An 18,732-nucleotide genomic window follows, 5' to 3' on the forward strand; every position below is an offset into this window, starting at 1 on the left:
GGAGGAATCAAACTCAGCAGAGTGTGTGGGTTGAGGACAACAGGATGAATAGTCTCTGTTGCCTCATTCACCCAGTGCAGGTCTTGAGCTGTTCAATAACCACTGGACCCTGGCTTTTTGACAGGGAGTAAAGGAGTGTTCCAGGCTGATTGTACCTCCCTCAGGATTCCCTGGTCCCGTAGGTGTTGAATGTGTGGTGCAATTCCCTTCCAGGCTCTAGAGGTATTGGATATTGTCTTTGATGCACCAGGTTAGCTCCTGGTTTGACAGTGACCAATATTGGGGGATGTCCTGTTGCCAGCCCAATTCTCCTGTCCTTGTCCCAAATGCCCAGGAATTGCTTCATGAGATGATCTAGGAATGGTTGGGGACTGATGGGTTTATTGTCCCTGGGGATATGTTTGCCCCACTCTTCTTCAAGATTGACCTCCAAGGTCAGCACTGGCAAGGCGCTCAAGTCAGGCAGTCTCAGATCCATAGATACTATGGTGCCTGGTTTAGAAAGTAAGTCTCTTCCCAGAAGGGGGCCTGGGGCTTCTGGAACATACAGAAACTGGTGCTTGACATGGTGTCTGTCAACAATGCATTCTTGGGGTTTGCAGAACCGGTACTTCTTGGTGTTTCCGGTGGTCCCTATAATGGTGATTGAGTCCATGGTGAGCAGACCAGTTGGTGTGGTCATGGCAGAAATGGCTGCCTCAGTGTCCAGAATGAAGACTATTTAGTGGGCCTCATTGTCAGTCTTGACCATGGGCTCCTGAGGGCCAATCAAAAGGGAGCCCAGTCACCCTCAGTCAGACTCATCTCCCCAGGCTGTGTTTGTCTCTAGGTTGCAGGCTTCCTTGGATTTGGTGGCAGCCACTATAACTCTTTCTTTTTCCTTTTTTTGCTTGTTAGGGCATTCATTTTTCCAATGTCCCTCCTTCTTACAGTAGGTGCACTGGTTTTTTCCCAGAGGGTTTCTCCATTCTCTCTGTTGGGGCCTCCCTTCCGGTCTCTGGTCTTCCTGTCTCCCTCCTTGAAAGCCATAGCCTGGATCTTTGCCTTTTTTTCCAGATATTTTTCTTTCTCTCTTTTGGCCATCTCCTCTCAGTTTGCTACTACCTGGGCTGCTATACTAACGAGTTGGTCAATATTGGCACCTGTGAAGCCCTCCATCTTTTGTAGCTTTCGGCGAACATCAGAGGCAAACTTTTGGACAAAGGTGATGTTGATCATAGACCAGTTCTCAGAGGCTTCATGGTCAAATGGAGTATACGATGATAAGCATTGCATAACCAGTCATAGAATTGGCTAGGCAGCTCATCAGGCTTCTGTGTGACTTCACTGACACTGGCAAGGTTAGTTACTCCTTGTGCCCCTGGCAGCCTCCCTCCAGGATGGCTTGTCTCATACACTGGATGGATTGGAGGCCAGCAGGAGTGTTTGGATCCCAGTCCAGTCTGGTGTCTGGCATCCTCTCATCTGCCTGTTGCTCTGGATTTGCAGTCTGCAGAGGAGCTTGGGTAACTAGCCATGCTCTGGCTGCTTGGTATACTTGCTGGCACTCATCAGATATGAAGAGAGTAAACATGAGCTGACAGCAATCATCCCAGTTGGGTTGGTGTCTGTGCATGATGTTGGTCAAGAGCTCTATTACAGCCTGTGTTTCAAGTATGCTGGGGTGTGCTGCTGCCAGTTCAGGATGTCAGTGGTAGTGAAGGGCTGGTACACGTATTGCATGAGTCTGGCCATGTATGACCCATTTGCCTCAGGTAATCGCAGCCCTGGAGCCTGGTGCAGGGGACATAGTGCCTCATCTGGAGTTCCTGCTTGTTAGCCTCCCAGAGTTCAGTAACCTTCCCCAGTGGCTTGTATCTTTCTCCGGGGCCATCAAAGGCAAAGGGGGGTATAATGAGGGAGCCATTGGATGACATGGCCAGGGGTTCAGCTCCAATGCCTCCTCCTTTCCGTTGGGGTCCTCTGAGTTGGACTCAAGTCTTTGGGAGGCTGGGGCATGGGCACACCAGAGGAACATATGATGGTGGGTCTGGCACCTCAGGTTCCGAGGTATGGTGGACCTCAAATTTCTTTTCTTTTACTTTTCCATTAACCAGAATGGCTGTGTTGGGGTACATGAAAACATAACCAATCAGGTGGGCAGGTGACCAGGATGTACCAGGAGACAATATAAGGAAACTTGTCTGGATGACCTGGATCCCCAATGACTATGTCTCTCACATGGGCGATAATGGCTGGGTCCAGTGTGGCCTCTGTGGGCCATGCTACACTGAAGGTGGGCCATTCTACCTCACAAAAGGTTTGGAGCTTTGCTGGCTTCATCTGGACTCCATAGTCACCCAAGAAGTCATCCCTAAAGTTAGCAAGCATGGTCTGGAGCACCTTAAGGTGCTTTGACCCAGAGGAACCCATTTTATATGTGCCTGGTGATTATCAGTGTTGCAGGACAGAGGGAAGGGGGCACCTCTCAGTGAGAGGCCACACAGGTGCTCGTTGGTCACAACCCCAGGTGATGGGGTTGGGTGTGGCTTGGCCATAGTGGGTTCAGCCTGACAGGATGACTTACGATGAGATGCTAATCCAATCCCACCATAGACTGTATGCCAACCACTGTGAAGTCACAGATCGAGCCCATTCAGACTCCGTAGCTTTAGGGGACCTTAGAGGTGCCCAGCCATGGAGCCAAAAATTTGTGCTTTAAATGGAAGTGAGTCAAGCTGCTCACTTATACACCATTCACTCAGAGTTTAAAACAATCAGCTCCTATTTATTTTCCCCTAAAATCCTGGCCTGCTCTAGTCCCATTTGACCAGAATCATACTGGTCACAGAGGAAGCGGATACATTACCCTGGATACTCTTCAGGGTTCAGCCAGTCCCCTGTGGGGGATCAGTCCATACTGGCTCCTTCCACTGACTACCCCCGGGCTTCCTACCTGGTCTGGACATTCAGCACAGATCTCCATTTCACTCCACCAGTCCAAGGGCCTGGTCTATGGCTCCGTAGCTTCCTTCAGTTGTCTGGAAGGAGACCTTGGAATCACATTGGGGGTGTGCACTTCCCAGTTCCAGGGACCCCTGCAGGCTGCAGAGCCAAGGAATAGGGACCCGTTACCCAATGGGGCTCAGCAGTCTGATCTCATTGGGGCCTCCAGGAATGTTGCTGGAAGAATATCAGACCAGTGAGAACAAGACTCAAACCCAGGTGGTTGGAGGAAAGGAAGATTTATTACACTAGTGGGCCAGCACCTAGATCTCTCCAAAAATGGCACTGGCCCTGTAGGTCAGGGCTATGGGGTTTTTATTCCTCAGAATGTGGAAGCAAGCAAATGGGAAGGACAAAAGCAGACGTGGCAGTTAGCCTCTTGCTAGGAGGTTACAACATATCATACTAGCACAAGGTTACAACTTACCACACTAGCACAAGGTTATAGCATACTACATTAGCACATATGTGAAACCATAGCCTGGCCGGGCGAGGGAGCACATCTGTGCAACTGGGCCTGGCCAGGGGAGGGAGCTTGCCTTCAGATCTTTCCCTTGAGTTTCTTTAACAATTTGAGCTCAGAAAATGAAATTTTGTCCCCCTCAGTATCCATTAGGTCTTTGTGCATGATTGTTGACTTTTTGAGGATGCATATTCCCTTGCCTTTTCCTTATGCCTCTATTTTGAGAGTTTCTCAAAATAGTCAATTAGTTTGTTGGGTTTTAGTCATCTAAAGTCATTCTCTTGAGTTAATTTTTATGTTCTGGCAGGACTGGTTATTGGATAGGTTTTTGTATCATTTCTGATGACTGGTCTGGGGGTATAATTTAGCAATAACAAATTGACAATTCAATACCAAAGCAGATATTTGCATGAAGTAGAATACTTTGGTGGCATTATTTATACCTGGTCACATTGTAAATAAGGGGGACTGGCATTTCTGTATGGTTCAGTAGGGTTTAGAAAAATAAAACTTGTCTGCATATGAGTTAAAACTTAGGTAGTAAAAATAGGAGGAGTGGAGGGCTGCAGGTAAACAAGATCCTAGTATATAAAGACACAGTTCAATTGTTGTGGAGAAAGGTGCTATTGTCAGTGATTGAAGAAGGATAGAAAAGTTAATAATAATATACAAAGGAGGTAGAATAACCTACCAGTAGAATGGTTTATAAACAAAAGATAGGACAAGTGAAGGAAAAAAAAAAGAGAAATGAAAAAATGGCAATATAAAAGAGATAAACAAATTAAAACTTAATAAAACTTTTTAAAAAGCCAGGATTTCTTCCTTGTTGAGGAGAAGAGTAGACATCTTCCCTTCCGATCTCTAGCTCTCAGGTTTTTGTATGCAGTTTTCCTATTGTATTTACTCACATGCTCCTTCAGGGTCCTGGATTGCCTAAGAGTAACGTGTGTGTGTGTGTGTGTGTGTGTGTGTGGTGTGTCTGGGTTAGGGCAGCTGATGGAGTGAGGGGGACAGGTCCAGGCATGATAAGGTTGACAGTGGGGTCTCTGAGCACAGGTAGTAGGTTAGAAAGCACTCTGCCACTGTAGGAGCCTATGCTTTTCCCTGATCAGAGACTCTAATGGCTGTCCTGGTGTGTCCCCTTTCCACCTAGGCCATCAGTTTAATGTTTCATTTGGAGAGTGAGTGGTGAATAGCTCCATCCACTTGTATATATGTGTACACTGCTGTGTTGATCAGTAGGCAATGGGTTCTAGCTAGCTGGCCAGTTCACTTCTGTACCCACCTTGTATTGGGATAGAGACCTGGATGCTAAGCTCTAGCTAGCTAGCCAGCTTTTTTACTGCCTCTCTTTAGGATGGAGACCCTAGGTTGAGCGCTTTCACCCCACACCTTTAGAAGCTGGTTTATTTATAGAGTGGCCCTCGTGAATGGCTCTGGTAGGAAGCTTCAGGTCTGGATGGGGTGGGGGGGAACAACAAAACTTGGGCAGGGAGGGGTTCAGGATGGAGTAGGTCCAGTTCTGTGCTCTTGTGCCTCTGTCAGATTTGCACTTGTAGAGATTTAGTTAGAGATTGATCTCTCTAGCTTCTATCTGTCCCTATATTGGCACCTTATTTTTTAGTGCATTAATTTTCCCAACTCTCCTTGTAACCCTGTACCTGAAGTTTTATTTCAGAGTCATGGAGACTCAGGGAAGTACTGCTTGTTAATAATTTGCCATCTTGCCAGGTAAAGCAGCTCTTCTTTCTGTTTATGATAATAGCCTTTCTAACTGGGGTGAAATTGGATCTCATTACAGTTTGATTTGCATTTCCTTTATGTGTAAGAATTTTGAACAATTTTTGTGTATTTATTGGTCATTTGTATCTGTTTTGAGAATGATATTTTGAATTCTTGGATTACTTGTTCTTTTGGTGTTCAATTTTTTTTTAAAGGAAAATGCTGCAAGGTACAATCAAGATCTATCAACCACAGTTTTTTATTAGAATGAAGCATTGTGCTGTATTTCTTAAAATTTTATCTTTAAATTTTTATCATTAATAGTACAAGGGAGTTGCATTATGAAAATTTCATAAATGTGTAGTGTATTCTGATGATGTTAAATTTTTTGAGTTGCTCACATATTCTGGCTATTGATCCTCTATCAGATGAGTAGTTGAAAAGGATCTCTCCCATTCTGGAGGATGCCTCTTCACTCAGGTAATTATTTCCTAGGTGTGTAGAAGCTTTTTAATTTTATGCAATTTCACTTGTTAATTTTGCTATTAATTTTTGAGCCATTGGAGTCCATTTCAAAAAGTCATTGCCTATCTCTATGTATTCAATTCCTTATGTCTTCTTGTATCAGGTCTTACATTAAGGTCTTTTATCCATTTAGGATTAATTTTTTACAGGGTGAAAGATAGGGAGGTGAGGGATGAGGATATCTAGTTTTCTCAGGACTATGTGTTAAAGAGACTTTTTTTTTAATGACTTTTGGACTTTACTATGTGTTTTTTTTTCTTTTATTATTCATATGTGCATACAAGGCTTGGGTCATTTCTCCCCCCTGCCCCCACCCCCTCCCTTACCACCCACTCCATCCCCTCCCTCTCCCCCCACCCCTCAATACCCAGCAGAAACTATTTTGCCCTTATTTCTAATTTTGTTGTAGAGAGAGTATAAGCAATAATAGGAAGGAACAAGGGTTTTTGCTGGTTGAGATAAGGATAGCTATACAGTGAGTTAACTCACATTAATTTCCTGTGCGTGGGTGTTACCTTCTAGGTTTATTCTTTTTGATCTCACCTTTTCTCTAGTTCTTGGCCCCCTTTTCCTATTGGCCTCAGTTGCTTTTAAGGTGAAGAGACTTCTTATTCACTGTATATTTTTGGTATTTTTGTTAAGAATCAAATGACTATAGCTGTGTAGACTTATTTCTGAATCCTCTATACCATTCCATTGGTCTGCTTATATGTTTTTCAACCACTACTGTGTTGTTTTTATTAGTATAGCTCTGTAATATAATTAGTATTGTAATTATAGTATAACTGTAGCGTAATCAGGTGTTGTTATATTTTTGCCATTGCTATCTTTCCTTAGGATTGGTTTGGTAATTTGTAATTCTATATGAATTTTAGGATTTTTTTCTAGTTCTGTGAAGAATGTCATTGAACTTTAATGGGGATCACGTTGAATCTATAGATTGCTTTCAGTGATATAGTAATTTCCACAGTATTAAGTTTGCCTATCCATGACATGGAAGGTTTTTCTATCTTCTAATGCTTTTGAGCTTCTTATTCAGGGTTTTGTAGTTTTAGTTGTAGAGGCTTTTCATCTCCTTGGTTAAGCTCATTCCTAGGTATTTCTTTTTGTTTTTGATGTGATTTTGATATAGAATGCTGTTTGTTTCTGATTTCTTTCTCAGCATGTTTGTTATTGGTATATAGAAAGCTACTGATAATTTTGTGTTGATTTTGTATGCTAATATTTTGCTGAAAGTGTTTATTAGATCCTAAAGTATGCTAGTGGAGTGTTTAGAGTCTTTTAAGTATAGGATCATATAATTTGCAAATAAGAATAGTTTAACATCTTCCTTTCCTATTCATATCCCTTATACTGATTTCTTGCCTTATTGCTGTGGTTAATAGCTCAAGAACTATATTGAATAAGTGTGGAGAGAATGGACACCCTTCTTTCATTCTTGTTTTTAGAGGAAATGCTCTCAATTTTTCCCCATTTAGTATAATGTTGGTTGTAGATTTATTATATATAGTCTTCATTATGTTGAGGTATGTTCCTTCTAGTCCTAGTTTTTATAGGCTTTTATCATGAAGAAATGTTAATTTTGTGAATGGCTTTTCTGCATGCCCTTGGTTCTATTTATGTAGTGTATTAGATTCATATATTTACTATTTATATGCCAAATCTTTTAAAGGTCAATTATTTTATTTATATTTTTAATATTATACATACCATTGAGAAGACTGCCATTGGCTTTTTCCAGGAAAAGCAGCTTGCATTAGATGCTTCCTCATATTATTCTTTTTAAAAACCTTTTTATTAGCATGTATTAATTGTACAGGGGATTTCATTGTGACATTTCCATGTATGCTTTCAATGTACTTTGGTTAGGTTCGCCCCCACCATTGTTCTCATTTAAATTGATTGATTTGTGTATGTTAAAATATCCTTGCACCCCAGAATGAAACCAACTTGATCATAGTATGTGATCAAGTATCGCTGAATTGTTTGTTGTGAATTTTTGCATCTGTCATCACCAAGAAAATTGACTTTAGTTTTTTCCTTATATTCTTCTGTTTACATATCAGGGTAATACTTGTTTTGCAGAATGAGTTTGATAATTTTCCTTCCATTTTTACTTTATGGAATACTTTGTGGAGCATTCAAAGTGTGGTAGAATTCAGCAAAGAATATGTCTGGTCCTAAATTTTTCTTTGTTGGATCACTATTGCTGCTTCAGTCTTATTGATCAATGTATTGTTTTTGTCCTCTTGATTCAATGTTGGTAGATCATATGTGTCTAAAAAGTTATCCCTTTCTTTCAAATTTTCCAATTTATTGGGATATAAGTTTCCAAAATCTCTAATTATCCTCTGAGTTTTATTGTTATCTGCTGTAACATCACCCTTCACCTCTGATATTAATTTTGGTCTCTGTTTCTTTTGGCTAGTTTGGCTAAGGATTTGTCAATCTTCTTTATTTATTCATAGAACCAATGTTTAATTGATTCTTTGTATTATTCCTTTAGTGTTCATTTTATTAATCTCCATTGTTATTTTTATTATCTCTTCCTGTCTACTCATTTTTTTGTTTGTATTACCCTTCTTTTTTCTAAGACCTAGGGAAGCTTTGCTAGGTTATTTCTTTGAGATCTCTGTCATTTTTAAAAATGTAGGCTCCCAGTGTTATAAATTTTCCTCTTTTCACTGCTTTTGCTGCATCCCAAAGGTTCTGTTAAATTGGGTTTCATTTTCACTTAACTCTAGAACATTTCAATTTCCTGTCTCATTTTTCAAAGACTCAGTGATCATTCAAAAATGTTTTGTTCAATGTACACATGTTTATATAGCTTTTCTTGGTATTGATATCTAATTTTATTCCATTATGATCTGTTAAGATACAAGAAATTATTTCATTTTTTCAAGTTCTTGATTACTTGTTTTATGATGTAAAATATGAACAACTTTGGAGAAAGTTCATGGAGTGCTGAGAAGAATGTGTATTCCACAGTAGTTGAATGAAATACTCTGTAGATTTCTGTTAACTCCATTGACCTATGGTGCAATTTAAGTTTGCTATTTCTTTATGGATTTTTAAAACTCTGGATGACCTATCTATTGATGAGTGTGGGGTATTGAAGAAACCCACTATTATTGTATCTGGTTCTATCTGTCTCTTTATATCCAGTAGTATTTCTTTTATGAAATTTGATGCATATGTATTTACAAGGATTATATCTTTTTTAAAGGTTTATTTGACACAGGAATCTTTGAAAATGAAGACCAAACAAAGAAGCAAAGACTTTTTTTTGACAGTACTGGGATTTGAACTCAGGGCCTCCCACTTGCTAGGCAGGCACTCTATCACTTGAACCAAACTTTCTCTAGCCTAAGGACTATATGTTTTGATAGATTCTTCCCTTTATTAATGTGTAATGACCTTCCTTATCTCTTCTGATTAACTTTGGCTTGAAATTAAATTTGTCAGATATGGATATAGCTGCTTTTGCTTTCATTTAGCATTCACTTGAATAGTATATCATTTTCCATCTTTTTTCTTTCAGTTTTTCTGTGTTTTTGCCTTTGAATGTGTTTCTCAGAGACAACAAACAATTGGATTTTGTTTTTTAATCCAATCAGTCAGTCTGTAGTTTTGACTAGAGAGTGAAGACCATTTATATTTAGCTCTATTATTATTTGCTGATTCCTGTGATGTTGCTTCTTTTTCTGGTTGATTTGGCTACTCTCTGTTCTTTTATTTCTTCTTTATCTTCTTTAGAGTTTCCTGGTTTACTGACTTGGATATGTTTGATTCTTTCCTAATTCTCATATGTTCATGTATTCCTTAATAAATTTATTCATTATTGAGCTCTCCTGTTTATTATCTTCTTCCTCATCTCTGTGTAGGATTATTTCCAGTATCTTGGCTTAGTTGTTATGAACTTTGCTGGATGTAGTAGTCTTGGCAGTTGTTTAGTGTCAGGGTTTGAAATATGTCATTCCCCACTTTCCTGGAATTTAGGGTTTCTGTCAAGAAGTCTGAAGTAATTCTGATGAATCTGCTGTTGCTAATTAATTGCATCTGTTTCCCTCTCTCTCTCTCTTTCTATACAGGCACACACACACACATACACACACACACACACACACAGAGTTCTACAGTCTTCACATTTAAACTATTACATGATGTGGAGAGGTTCTTTATGTTTGTGTCTGTTTTGGGTTCATAATGTCTCATCTTCTTGAATGTTCATCTCCTTCCCTAGATTTGGGAATATTCTGCTAGAATTTCATTAAATAGGTTTTATGCCTTCATTTTGTGTCTGAGGTCCTTATTCTATCCCATGGAATCTTAGGTTTGATTCTTTGATCATTTCCCAGAGGTCTTGAAATTTGTTGTAGTACTTGTATTTTTTCACTTATTGCTGTCTGCATGTAATATTTACTTGACTTTGTCTATAATCGCTGATAATTCTTTTGTCTGATTGACCTATTCTATTGGTGGTGCTATCTATTGTGTTTTTGTTTGATTTATTTATTTATTTGGGTGGTACTTGGGTTTGAACTCAGGGCCTCATGCTTGCTAGGCAGGCACTCTACCACCTGAGCCACTCTGCCAGCTTTATTTGATTTATTGAGTCTTCACTTTCATCATTTCACCACTTCCCCCACTAGAATCTCAATTTCCTTGCTGAATTTCTCATCCATGTTGCAGAGTTTCTTATGCAAATCTTGAATTGACTTCCTTACTTCATTACCTATTTCTTTGTATGGTATTTCAGCCATTTCAGTATCTTTGGATTCAGTTATGGGGAATTATGAGCTTTTGGAAGAATCATATTGCCTTGGTTTTTCATAATTCTTATGTTTTTATGTTGCAATTTTCATATATGTTGGGATGGATATCACCTTCATTTTTGAACTTTGTTCTGATAGCTTTTTCTTAAAGTTATGATCACAACTACCACTCAGAGAGAAAGCAGATATCTGTATCAAAAACAATTCACATGCCAGGCATGGTGGCACATGCCTGTAATCTCAGCTACTTTGGAGGCAGATATTGGGAGGACTATGGTTTGAGGCCAGCCCCGGAAAAAAGTTAGTGAGAAACCATCTAAATCAATGAGCTGGGTGTAGTGGTGCATGCCTGTGGTTCCAGCATGTGGAAGACTGCAGATAGGAGAACCTCAGTCTGAGACCAATCTTAGGCAAAAGTGCAACACCCTACCTGAAAAATAACTAAAGTAAAAGAGGGCTGGGACATGGCTCAATTGGTAGAGTACCTGCTTTACAAGCAAGAGATCTTGGGTTCAAAACCCAGTACCACCAAAAAAAATCCACAAACCAACCAGATATCAGCAGATATTTAAGTGTGATTAAAAAAAACACAACACTCAGAAACATCAACTAAATTCCAATAGCGCTAGTAAAGAAAGGAAAGGGGAGGGGGTCTGGTATGATAGTGAGACTGCATGCCTCTAATCCCAGCTAGTCAGGAGGCTGAGACAATAGGATAATGGTTTGAGGCCAGCCCTGGGGAAAACTTAGCGAGTCCTTACCTACACACAAGCCAGGTGTTGTGGTACATGCCTGTAATCCCAGCTACCTGGGAGGTGGAGGTAGGAGGATTGTGATTTGAGGCCATCCTGGGCAAAAGTGCATGACAATATCTGAAAAATTAAAAGAAAAAGGACTTAGGGGTGTGGCTCAAGTGATAGAATGCTTGCCTAGTAAGTTAAGGCACTGAGTTCAATCTGCAGTACTTTCAAAAAAAAAAAAAGGAAAGAGGATAGTTATAGGATAATCTGGGAATTTAAAAATTGTTAAGGCAATAACTACTAACAATTAATTAATTGATAAAGAGCAAGGGGGTAAATGCCACAATGTACCCTCAACCAACATAACAATAAAAAAAAGAGCAAGGGGATGGGAAAGAAAAAAGAGAGAAGTAAGATGAAAGAAAGAAATATGCAGAATAAAGGCAGAAGGAATAATATTAATAGAGTTAAAAATAATGAAATACATGACCTCTGCATAGGAACAAGGCACATTGAAACACAGTGAAAACTGTTGAACAACTCAGGATAGTGGAAAAGGGTGCAGAAGAGTAGTGGAGGGGGGCTGCACTGATGTAAGAATGAGATATTTGCAGATAAAATACCAAGGCAAAATTCACATTGAACAACAAACAGACACCTAAACGATGAGGTACAAGAACGTTAAACAGGTCATGTTAACGAGAAGAAATTAGTGGGAGGGGAGGGTAAATGAAGAGGGAAAAGGAGGGTGAATATGGTTGATGTATTTTCTATACAAGTATGAATCTGGAATATTGAAACCTGTTAAAGTCACCTTAAGAAAGGGAATGGAGTAGAAGGGAGAATAATGGAGGGGATGAACCAATTCAGGGCATAACAGGGCATAACAATACATGTATATATGGAAATGTCACACCAAGCCCCCTGTATAACTATCATAACTAACAAAAATGTTCTTTTTTAATAAATAAAGAACAGGAAGGTAAAACAGGTCTTGTCTAGGGGTGGATAACAGTGGGAGGGCATAAGGAATCAGTGAAGGAGGGCAAATAAGGTAGACGTATTTTGCATTCATGTATGAAAATAGAAAAATGAAACCTGTTGAAATTGTTCTAAGAAGGGGGTGATAGGGGATAAAGGAGAAAGTGGAGGGGGTGAATTTAATTAAGATGTACTGTAACTATACATGATGTAACTGTCACAATGAACTCCCTGTACAAATATAATATACTACTAATAAAAAGTAAAAATAGAAATATTGAGAGAACAACAAAATTATTATAAAAAAAGACAAAAGAGTCAAAAATAAGAAAAACAAAACAAAATAACAACAATAACAACAGCAACATCTCCAGTCAATATTTCTTCCTTGAAAGATAAGAGGTTGGCTGACTACATCTCCCAAGTTTGCTTTTTCCAGTTTAATTTGTAGATGGAGAAGTTACAGATAAGCGGTTTTTTTCCTCCAGTCTCTGGCTGTCAGGGTTTGGGCTGCATTCCCTCGTGCGTTCACCCATGGTTTTCATGGCCTGTGTCTCCACTCTCTGGTGTGCCATGGTCCATGGTTCTTCTCCACAGCAAGTGGGTTCCCTCTGCAAAGCAACCTGATGCACAGTTCCTCTGCATGCCCTGCACAAATCTCACACCCCCTTTCCATGTGTAGGTATTGAAGGTCTGCTCTGCACTGCTGTGGTTTATGGTTTGTCACTTGGATAGCCCATGAAAGTACTTCTGTGTCCGTGAAACTGAGGCCAAAATCACAACCAGACTCTGTCTACACTGATCATCGGGGTGGTTGCTTAGCCTTTGGAAGGGGTGAGGTTTAGGTTTTGGAGATATAAAAATTCAGGGTCTTCTGCTCTCCCAGGTGACAGGTTTGTGTGTATGACCTGTACTAAGATGACTCCTCCATGACACCAGTGAATGTTTAGGAAGTGCAGAATCCACATCTCCAGTGTCTGTCTGCAGAACTCCAGTCCTCAAATTTACTTCTGTGGAGACAATGTGTGCACTTTTGGGGTCTCTCATGGAGGCTTTCATATTTTTTTTTTCTTTTAGCTCCATTGAAGGAGCTACTTTTTTGCCTAGCTATCTAAAGTAGGCCCTTTGGTTTCTTTTATAAATATAAAGTTCAATATTTCCAGATTCCTTTGCTGTCTACTGTGTCTCTTCTTTGCATTTTGACATCACCCGCATCTGCCTGGAGCCATGCACCTATTCTTTTGTTTCAGATTCATGGAGATGCAGAAGAGCGCTGTGTGTCACTGATCTGCCATAGCCTTCCCCCCAATCCCCAATATTTTTCAAGTTATATTTCTTTTCTTTTTAACATTTTTATTAGCACACGTTAGTTGTATTCAGGGGATTCATTGTGACATTTACATGTGTCCTTAAAAATGTATCTTAATTAGATTTAACTCCTCCATCATTCTCCATCATCCCCTTTTCCCCTTCTTAGAATAATTTCAACAGGTCTTATTGTTCTATTTTCATACATATATCCAAAGTACACTGACCATATTCATATATATATATAATATATTAGGTATATATTTACATTTTAGGTCTAGCTTTTACATTTGAGGAGAACATGGCTCATTTGTCCTTCTGAGCCTGGCTTACTTCATTTAATATGATGATCTTCAGTTCTGTCCATTTACCTGCAAAAAACATAATTTCATTTTTCCTTATGGCTGAGTAATACTCCACTGTGTTTATGTACCACATTTTTCTTTACTCCATTTATCACTTGTAGGGTATATGTGTTGTTTCCAGAGCACGGCTATTGTGAATACTGCTGCAGTAAACATGGGTGTACAAGTGTCTCCTATTGTCTCTTGATTTATGTTCTTTCAGATGTATGCCTAGGGGTGGTACTGCTGAATCATATGGCAGATCTATTCTTAGTTTTTTGAGGAATTTCCATACTGCTCTTCATAGTAGTTGTAAATTGGTAGTTTTATATTTAACAGTGTCTTCCCTATTCAACTGAAAGTGTTAACATGACAGTCATATAGGACTATGTAACACAATAATTATTCCAAAAGCAATTACTGAGAAGTCATCTGATATAGACTTAGGACTTAGAAATAAAGGTAATGAAGACTCTGCCCTCAAGTGTTTTGCAGTCTGGTGCAAGAGTTATGATTACTTTCTCCTCTGATCACATCTTTGCTATAGAAAGTACTATGTGGTTCAACTGACTGTATCTGTGTGTGTTCTTTGACATTACTATCTCTAGATATAGGATATTTAGTAAGTGAGAACTGCTCATGAAGTAGGCAATAAAGTGAGGGGAGAAGCAATGCATCCTTTAGAAGCTAGAATTGGCCTTAGATAAAACCTTCCCAAAGGTAAGGTGACTTATCTCACCTTGAACATCTATGCAAAACATGAATGCAAGAACTGCAAAGTAAGTGAGTTATCAACTGTCAAGGCAATTTGAAAGTTCTCTTATTGTGGCCTGAGAAAGAAGGAAGATACTCTAAAGGGGAGACTTGTGCTATACAGTGCTTGATGCTAATTGAAGTAACCACTCACTTCTATTTTGAAAAGGAAACAAAAAGGCCAGCACAAAAGGGATCATCAATTGTAATCTTTTTTTTTCTTTTTTGGTAAGACTGGGGTTAAACTCAGAGCTTCATGCTTGAAAAGTAGGTACTCTGTTGCTTGAGTCACAACTCTAGTCCATTTTGATCTGGCTATTTTGAAGGTGCGGTCTTGCAAACTATTTGCCCAAGCTGTTTTTGAACTGTGATCTCTTGATCTAGCTTCTTATGTAGCTAGATTTATAGGTGAGAGCCACTGGCTCCTGGATCACTTGTAAGATTTGACACAGAAAATGCAGTAATGTTGATGGCAGCAATGACAAGAGGTAAAGTATGGCAAGCCTTGGGGTTAGGTGAAGTTACTCAAGATGTCTTGGACCTTACATTCTATAAGTGATGACATCAGAGAACAGTAGGAGACAGTGGAATACTAAGAAATAGACTGAATGTGGAAAATGGTGATAAGTGCAAAGTTCTATATAATTGCTGGTTACCAGGATCATCACTTTGTAGTTCTTGTCATGTGTCTGGTGGTGTCTGTCTGTCTTCTGTTTGTACATGTAGTGCTGGTGTCTTTTAAGATATATTAACAATGGAACAAAATTGACTAAGAGAAGAGATCATTCTGGGATTCCTGGATTCTACCAGTGACTTTTCTGAAGGCAGCTTTCACATCCTTGTTTCTCAGGCTGTAGATCAGAGGGTTCAGCATGGGGATGACCACTGTGTAGAAGACAGACACAACTTTATCTTCCTCCAGGGATTTACCTGAACCACTCCTTATATACATGAAGGTGAGGGTCCCATAGAAAAGCCCTACAGCAGTGAGGTGGGAACCACATGTGGAAAATGTCTTGGTCCTGCCACCTGAAGACTTTATCCATAAAATGGTCTTGATGATGAGTAGATAGGAAATCAGGATGACCAAGGCATTGGCCAAAATCACAATGTTCGCAAAGAAGACAACAATGATCTCAGTGTTTGTTGTGTCACTGCAGGCAAGTTTCAGCAGTGGTGGGGAGTCACAGAAGAAGAAGTTGATTTTGTTGTCTTCACAGAAAGAGAGGGAGAAGGTGCATGTGGTACGCAAGATGGCCCCAGAAACCCCACAGACATAGGCTCCCACCACCAAACTCCTGCAGATTCTAGGATTCATGGACACACTGTAGAGCAGTGGGTCACTAATAGCAACATAGCGGTCATAGGCCATCACAGCCAGCAGGAAACACTCTGTACCTGCACAGATGGTGAAGAAGAAGAACTGTGCAGCACAGTGGCCAAAGGAGATGACTGTTTTGCCTGTGACCAGTGTGGCCAGGATCTGAGGGGTGATGACTGAGCTATAACAGGCATCTAATAGAGAGAGGTGACCCAGGAAGAAGTACATTGGGGTATGGAGTTGGATATCCACTTGGATGAGAATAATCATCCCCAAATTCCCCATGAGAGTGACAAGGTAGAGACAAAGAAACACCATGAAGAGGAGAATCTCCCACTTTGGTTGGCCTGTAAAACCCATGAGAATGAACTCAGTTACTGTGGTGAGGTTATTCTTGGCCATTGATTCAATGTGGACTATTGGTCTAATAACAAGAATAAATTTAAAAAAAATCCCACAATTGAAGGACAGAATCTTTTTCTCTCTGGTAGAAGTTATTTGCAATTCTGGTAGTACTTATTGAGCTTGATTTTCAGAAGTTCCGAGGCTGGCTGATTGTCCTTGGGTGTTTCCTGAATTTATAGAGCTGAGCCTTGAACTGGTATTTCTGATTCAAGTTAATTGTGGCTTGCATTTTGAAATTTCTATGAAGATAAGAGACACATGATTCTCAGGTTGGAAGGGACCAAGAGGACATTTATCCCAAACTCCACTGGGACTGGAGTCTCCTCTGCTGTATACCTACCACTTGGTCATGTAGTTGCAATGTCGGCTTTCATCTGTGGACGGTTACTTCCAATAATTTATTTTGTGCACCTGGATTCTCTTCCACTCTGTCCTCAACTTTACATTTTCCAGACTGTCACATCAATTTATTTATTTATTTGTTTATTTTGTGGTACTGGGGTTTGAACTCAGTGCCAACACCTTGAACCACTCCACTAGTTCTTTTTTTTTTTTTTTTTTATGAAGGGATTCTTTTTTCAAGATAAGGTCTCACAAACTATTTGCCTGGGTAGGTTTCAAAATAGGATCCTCCTGATATCTGCCTTCTGAGTAGCTAGGATTACAGGTATGAGCTACCAGCACCTGGCTATTATGTCAATTTAATCCTTTCTACTTATGAATGCCTTTCAGCCATTTAAAGATGATCCTTATCTATCCCTTGGTGCCTCAATTATTATGCATGCTGTGGAAAAAGTATTATTGTTTCATGGTGTATTTTTAATATTAAATGATTTAATTCTTATAAGGGGTGTTGAGCAGTGCCCAGCATATGGAAAGAGTTAAAATAATGTTAGCTATTAATATTTTTGCTATTACTATCATCAATTTCAGACAGTATATATTGAGTCCCTGTTCTGAGAGATGATGAATTTCACTGTATTGCTTTCTGTGTCTCTTTAAAAAACACTTGTTAGTCTCTATATATTTATATCTTTATAAGTGTGTCTAAATCTGTATCTTTGTTTCAATAGCTGACTAAATTCTGTCCTCACTGAAGAAGATAACAAAGTCAGTCTCCTATTCCTTCTTTTCTACCTTTCTACCTTTTTTAAAAATAAAATGAATCTTGTACCTGATTCATGTAACAATACCTGCCCTGTAAGCTAAATCTTCTGTACTATGACTATGGGTTGATTATAAAAATAGAAAGCGGTGTCTCACTATGTTGGTTGCTTACATGCCATATACTAAATGTCCAACAAGTGTAACTGAAGATGCAGTGAAATGTATGTCCCTAAACTCCTGTTGCTTCTAGAAGAAACTCAATCATCAAGTGAAATGAAGGATTTTTTCTCATACTCTACCAGTGTTCAAAATAATTATACTTAGTTTGCTTTATATTTGAGCCATGTAAATTTCTGCATTTCTAAAATCTCTTGATTGTATCTGGTATAGATATGCATCACATCATAATACCATATGCCACTGACCATTTCCAAGTGAATCCAGAAGGGTACAGGTGTAGCCACACTATGCTTGTGCTACACGCATCCCAGCCCCGGCTCATATTAGCCCTAACCTTTCTTATAGTCCCGCCAGCTGACAGTAGGCATGACCAGTATATGGAAAACAAAATAAAACCCAGAGTAGTTCAGGAAGTTGCCCAACTCCCTGCACACCTAGAATAAAACAGAGTCAACATTTGGACCCAGAACTTTCTAACTCCAGACTCTGAACTCTTTCTACTACATCTCATTGCCCTGTAGGAGAAGATAAGTAGTTTTTTCTGCAGACTGAAGCCCCAAAGTTTAAAAATTAATTCATCTGTCTAAATTAACTTCTATGGGAGAAGAGGATCAAGATTGATTTTGGAGTTTTTTGTGGCCTGTTTTTCTCCTCTTTCTCATCCTTCTCCTCTTCTTCCTTCCTTCTTTGTTCCATATGTCTCTGTTCTATGACGTTGGGAAATTTGTTCAGCCAATTATAGCCTCAATTTCCCCCCAAATATAATGAGAATACAATAATTATTTTTTGAAAACTTAGAATGGATTTTTACCTAATTCACTAAGTTTGCTTTTTCCTAGAAGGGTATTTTCCAAGGTATTTTATACAAAGAAAAGTTTCACTACCAGGCTTGTGATACAGAGTCTTCTGTGATGTTATTTAAGGGATTTGGGTTTCCATTGGCTTGGCTAGTGCCTAGAATAGAGGGAATAAATAGCCTCCCTGAATTCAGAACAACTTACAAAAGGGAAAATGAATGTTTATGGCCAGTGAACATTTTAAGAAACCCTTGAGGCACTTATGGATTGACGTTATTATCTGTAATGTTTTAATATGCAACATAGAAGAATGTGAGATCTCTGGG

The 18,732-nt window shown here is 39.4% G+C and overlaps 1 protein-coding gene and 1 long non-coding RNA gene across 4 annotated transcripts in view; one reads left to right on the forward strand and one right to left on the reverse strand.

Moving 5' to 3' along the window:
• Positions 1–18,732, forward strand: part of LOC141421776 (uncharacterized) — a 246,843-nt gene that overhangs the window by 144,973 nt on the left and 83,138 nt on the right. The window lies entirely within an intron of this gene.
• Positions 15,306–16,319, reverse strand: LOC109680240 (olfactory receptor 9I1-like). Its single transcript, XM_020155159.2, has one exon. The coding sequence runs from the start codon at positions 16,317–16,319 to the stop codon at positions 15,366–15,368; it is 954 nt and encodes a 317-aa protein (XP_020010748.1). The 3' UTR covers positions 15,306–15,365.

This window comes from Castor canadensis, chromosome 1 (assembly GCF_047511655.1).
Source record: "Castor canadensis chromosome 1, mCasCan1.hap1v2, whole genome shotgun sequence".
In the NCBI taxonomy this organism is placed as follows: domain Eukaryota; kingdom Metazoa; phylum Chordata; class Mammalia; order Rodentia; family Castoridae; genus Castor; species Castor canadensis.

What these genes read in the sequence shown, in the direction of transcription:
- LOC109680240 (XM_020155159.2), bottom strand. Translation starts at nt 16,319, where the DNA reads ATGGCCAAGAATAACCTCACCACAGTAACTGAGTTCATTCTCATGGGT.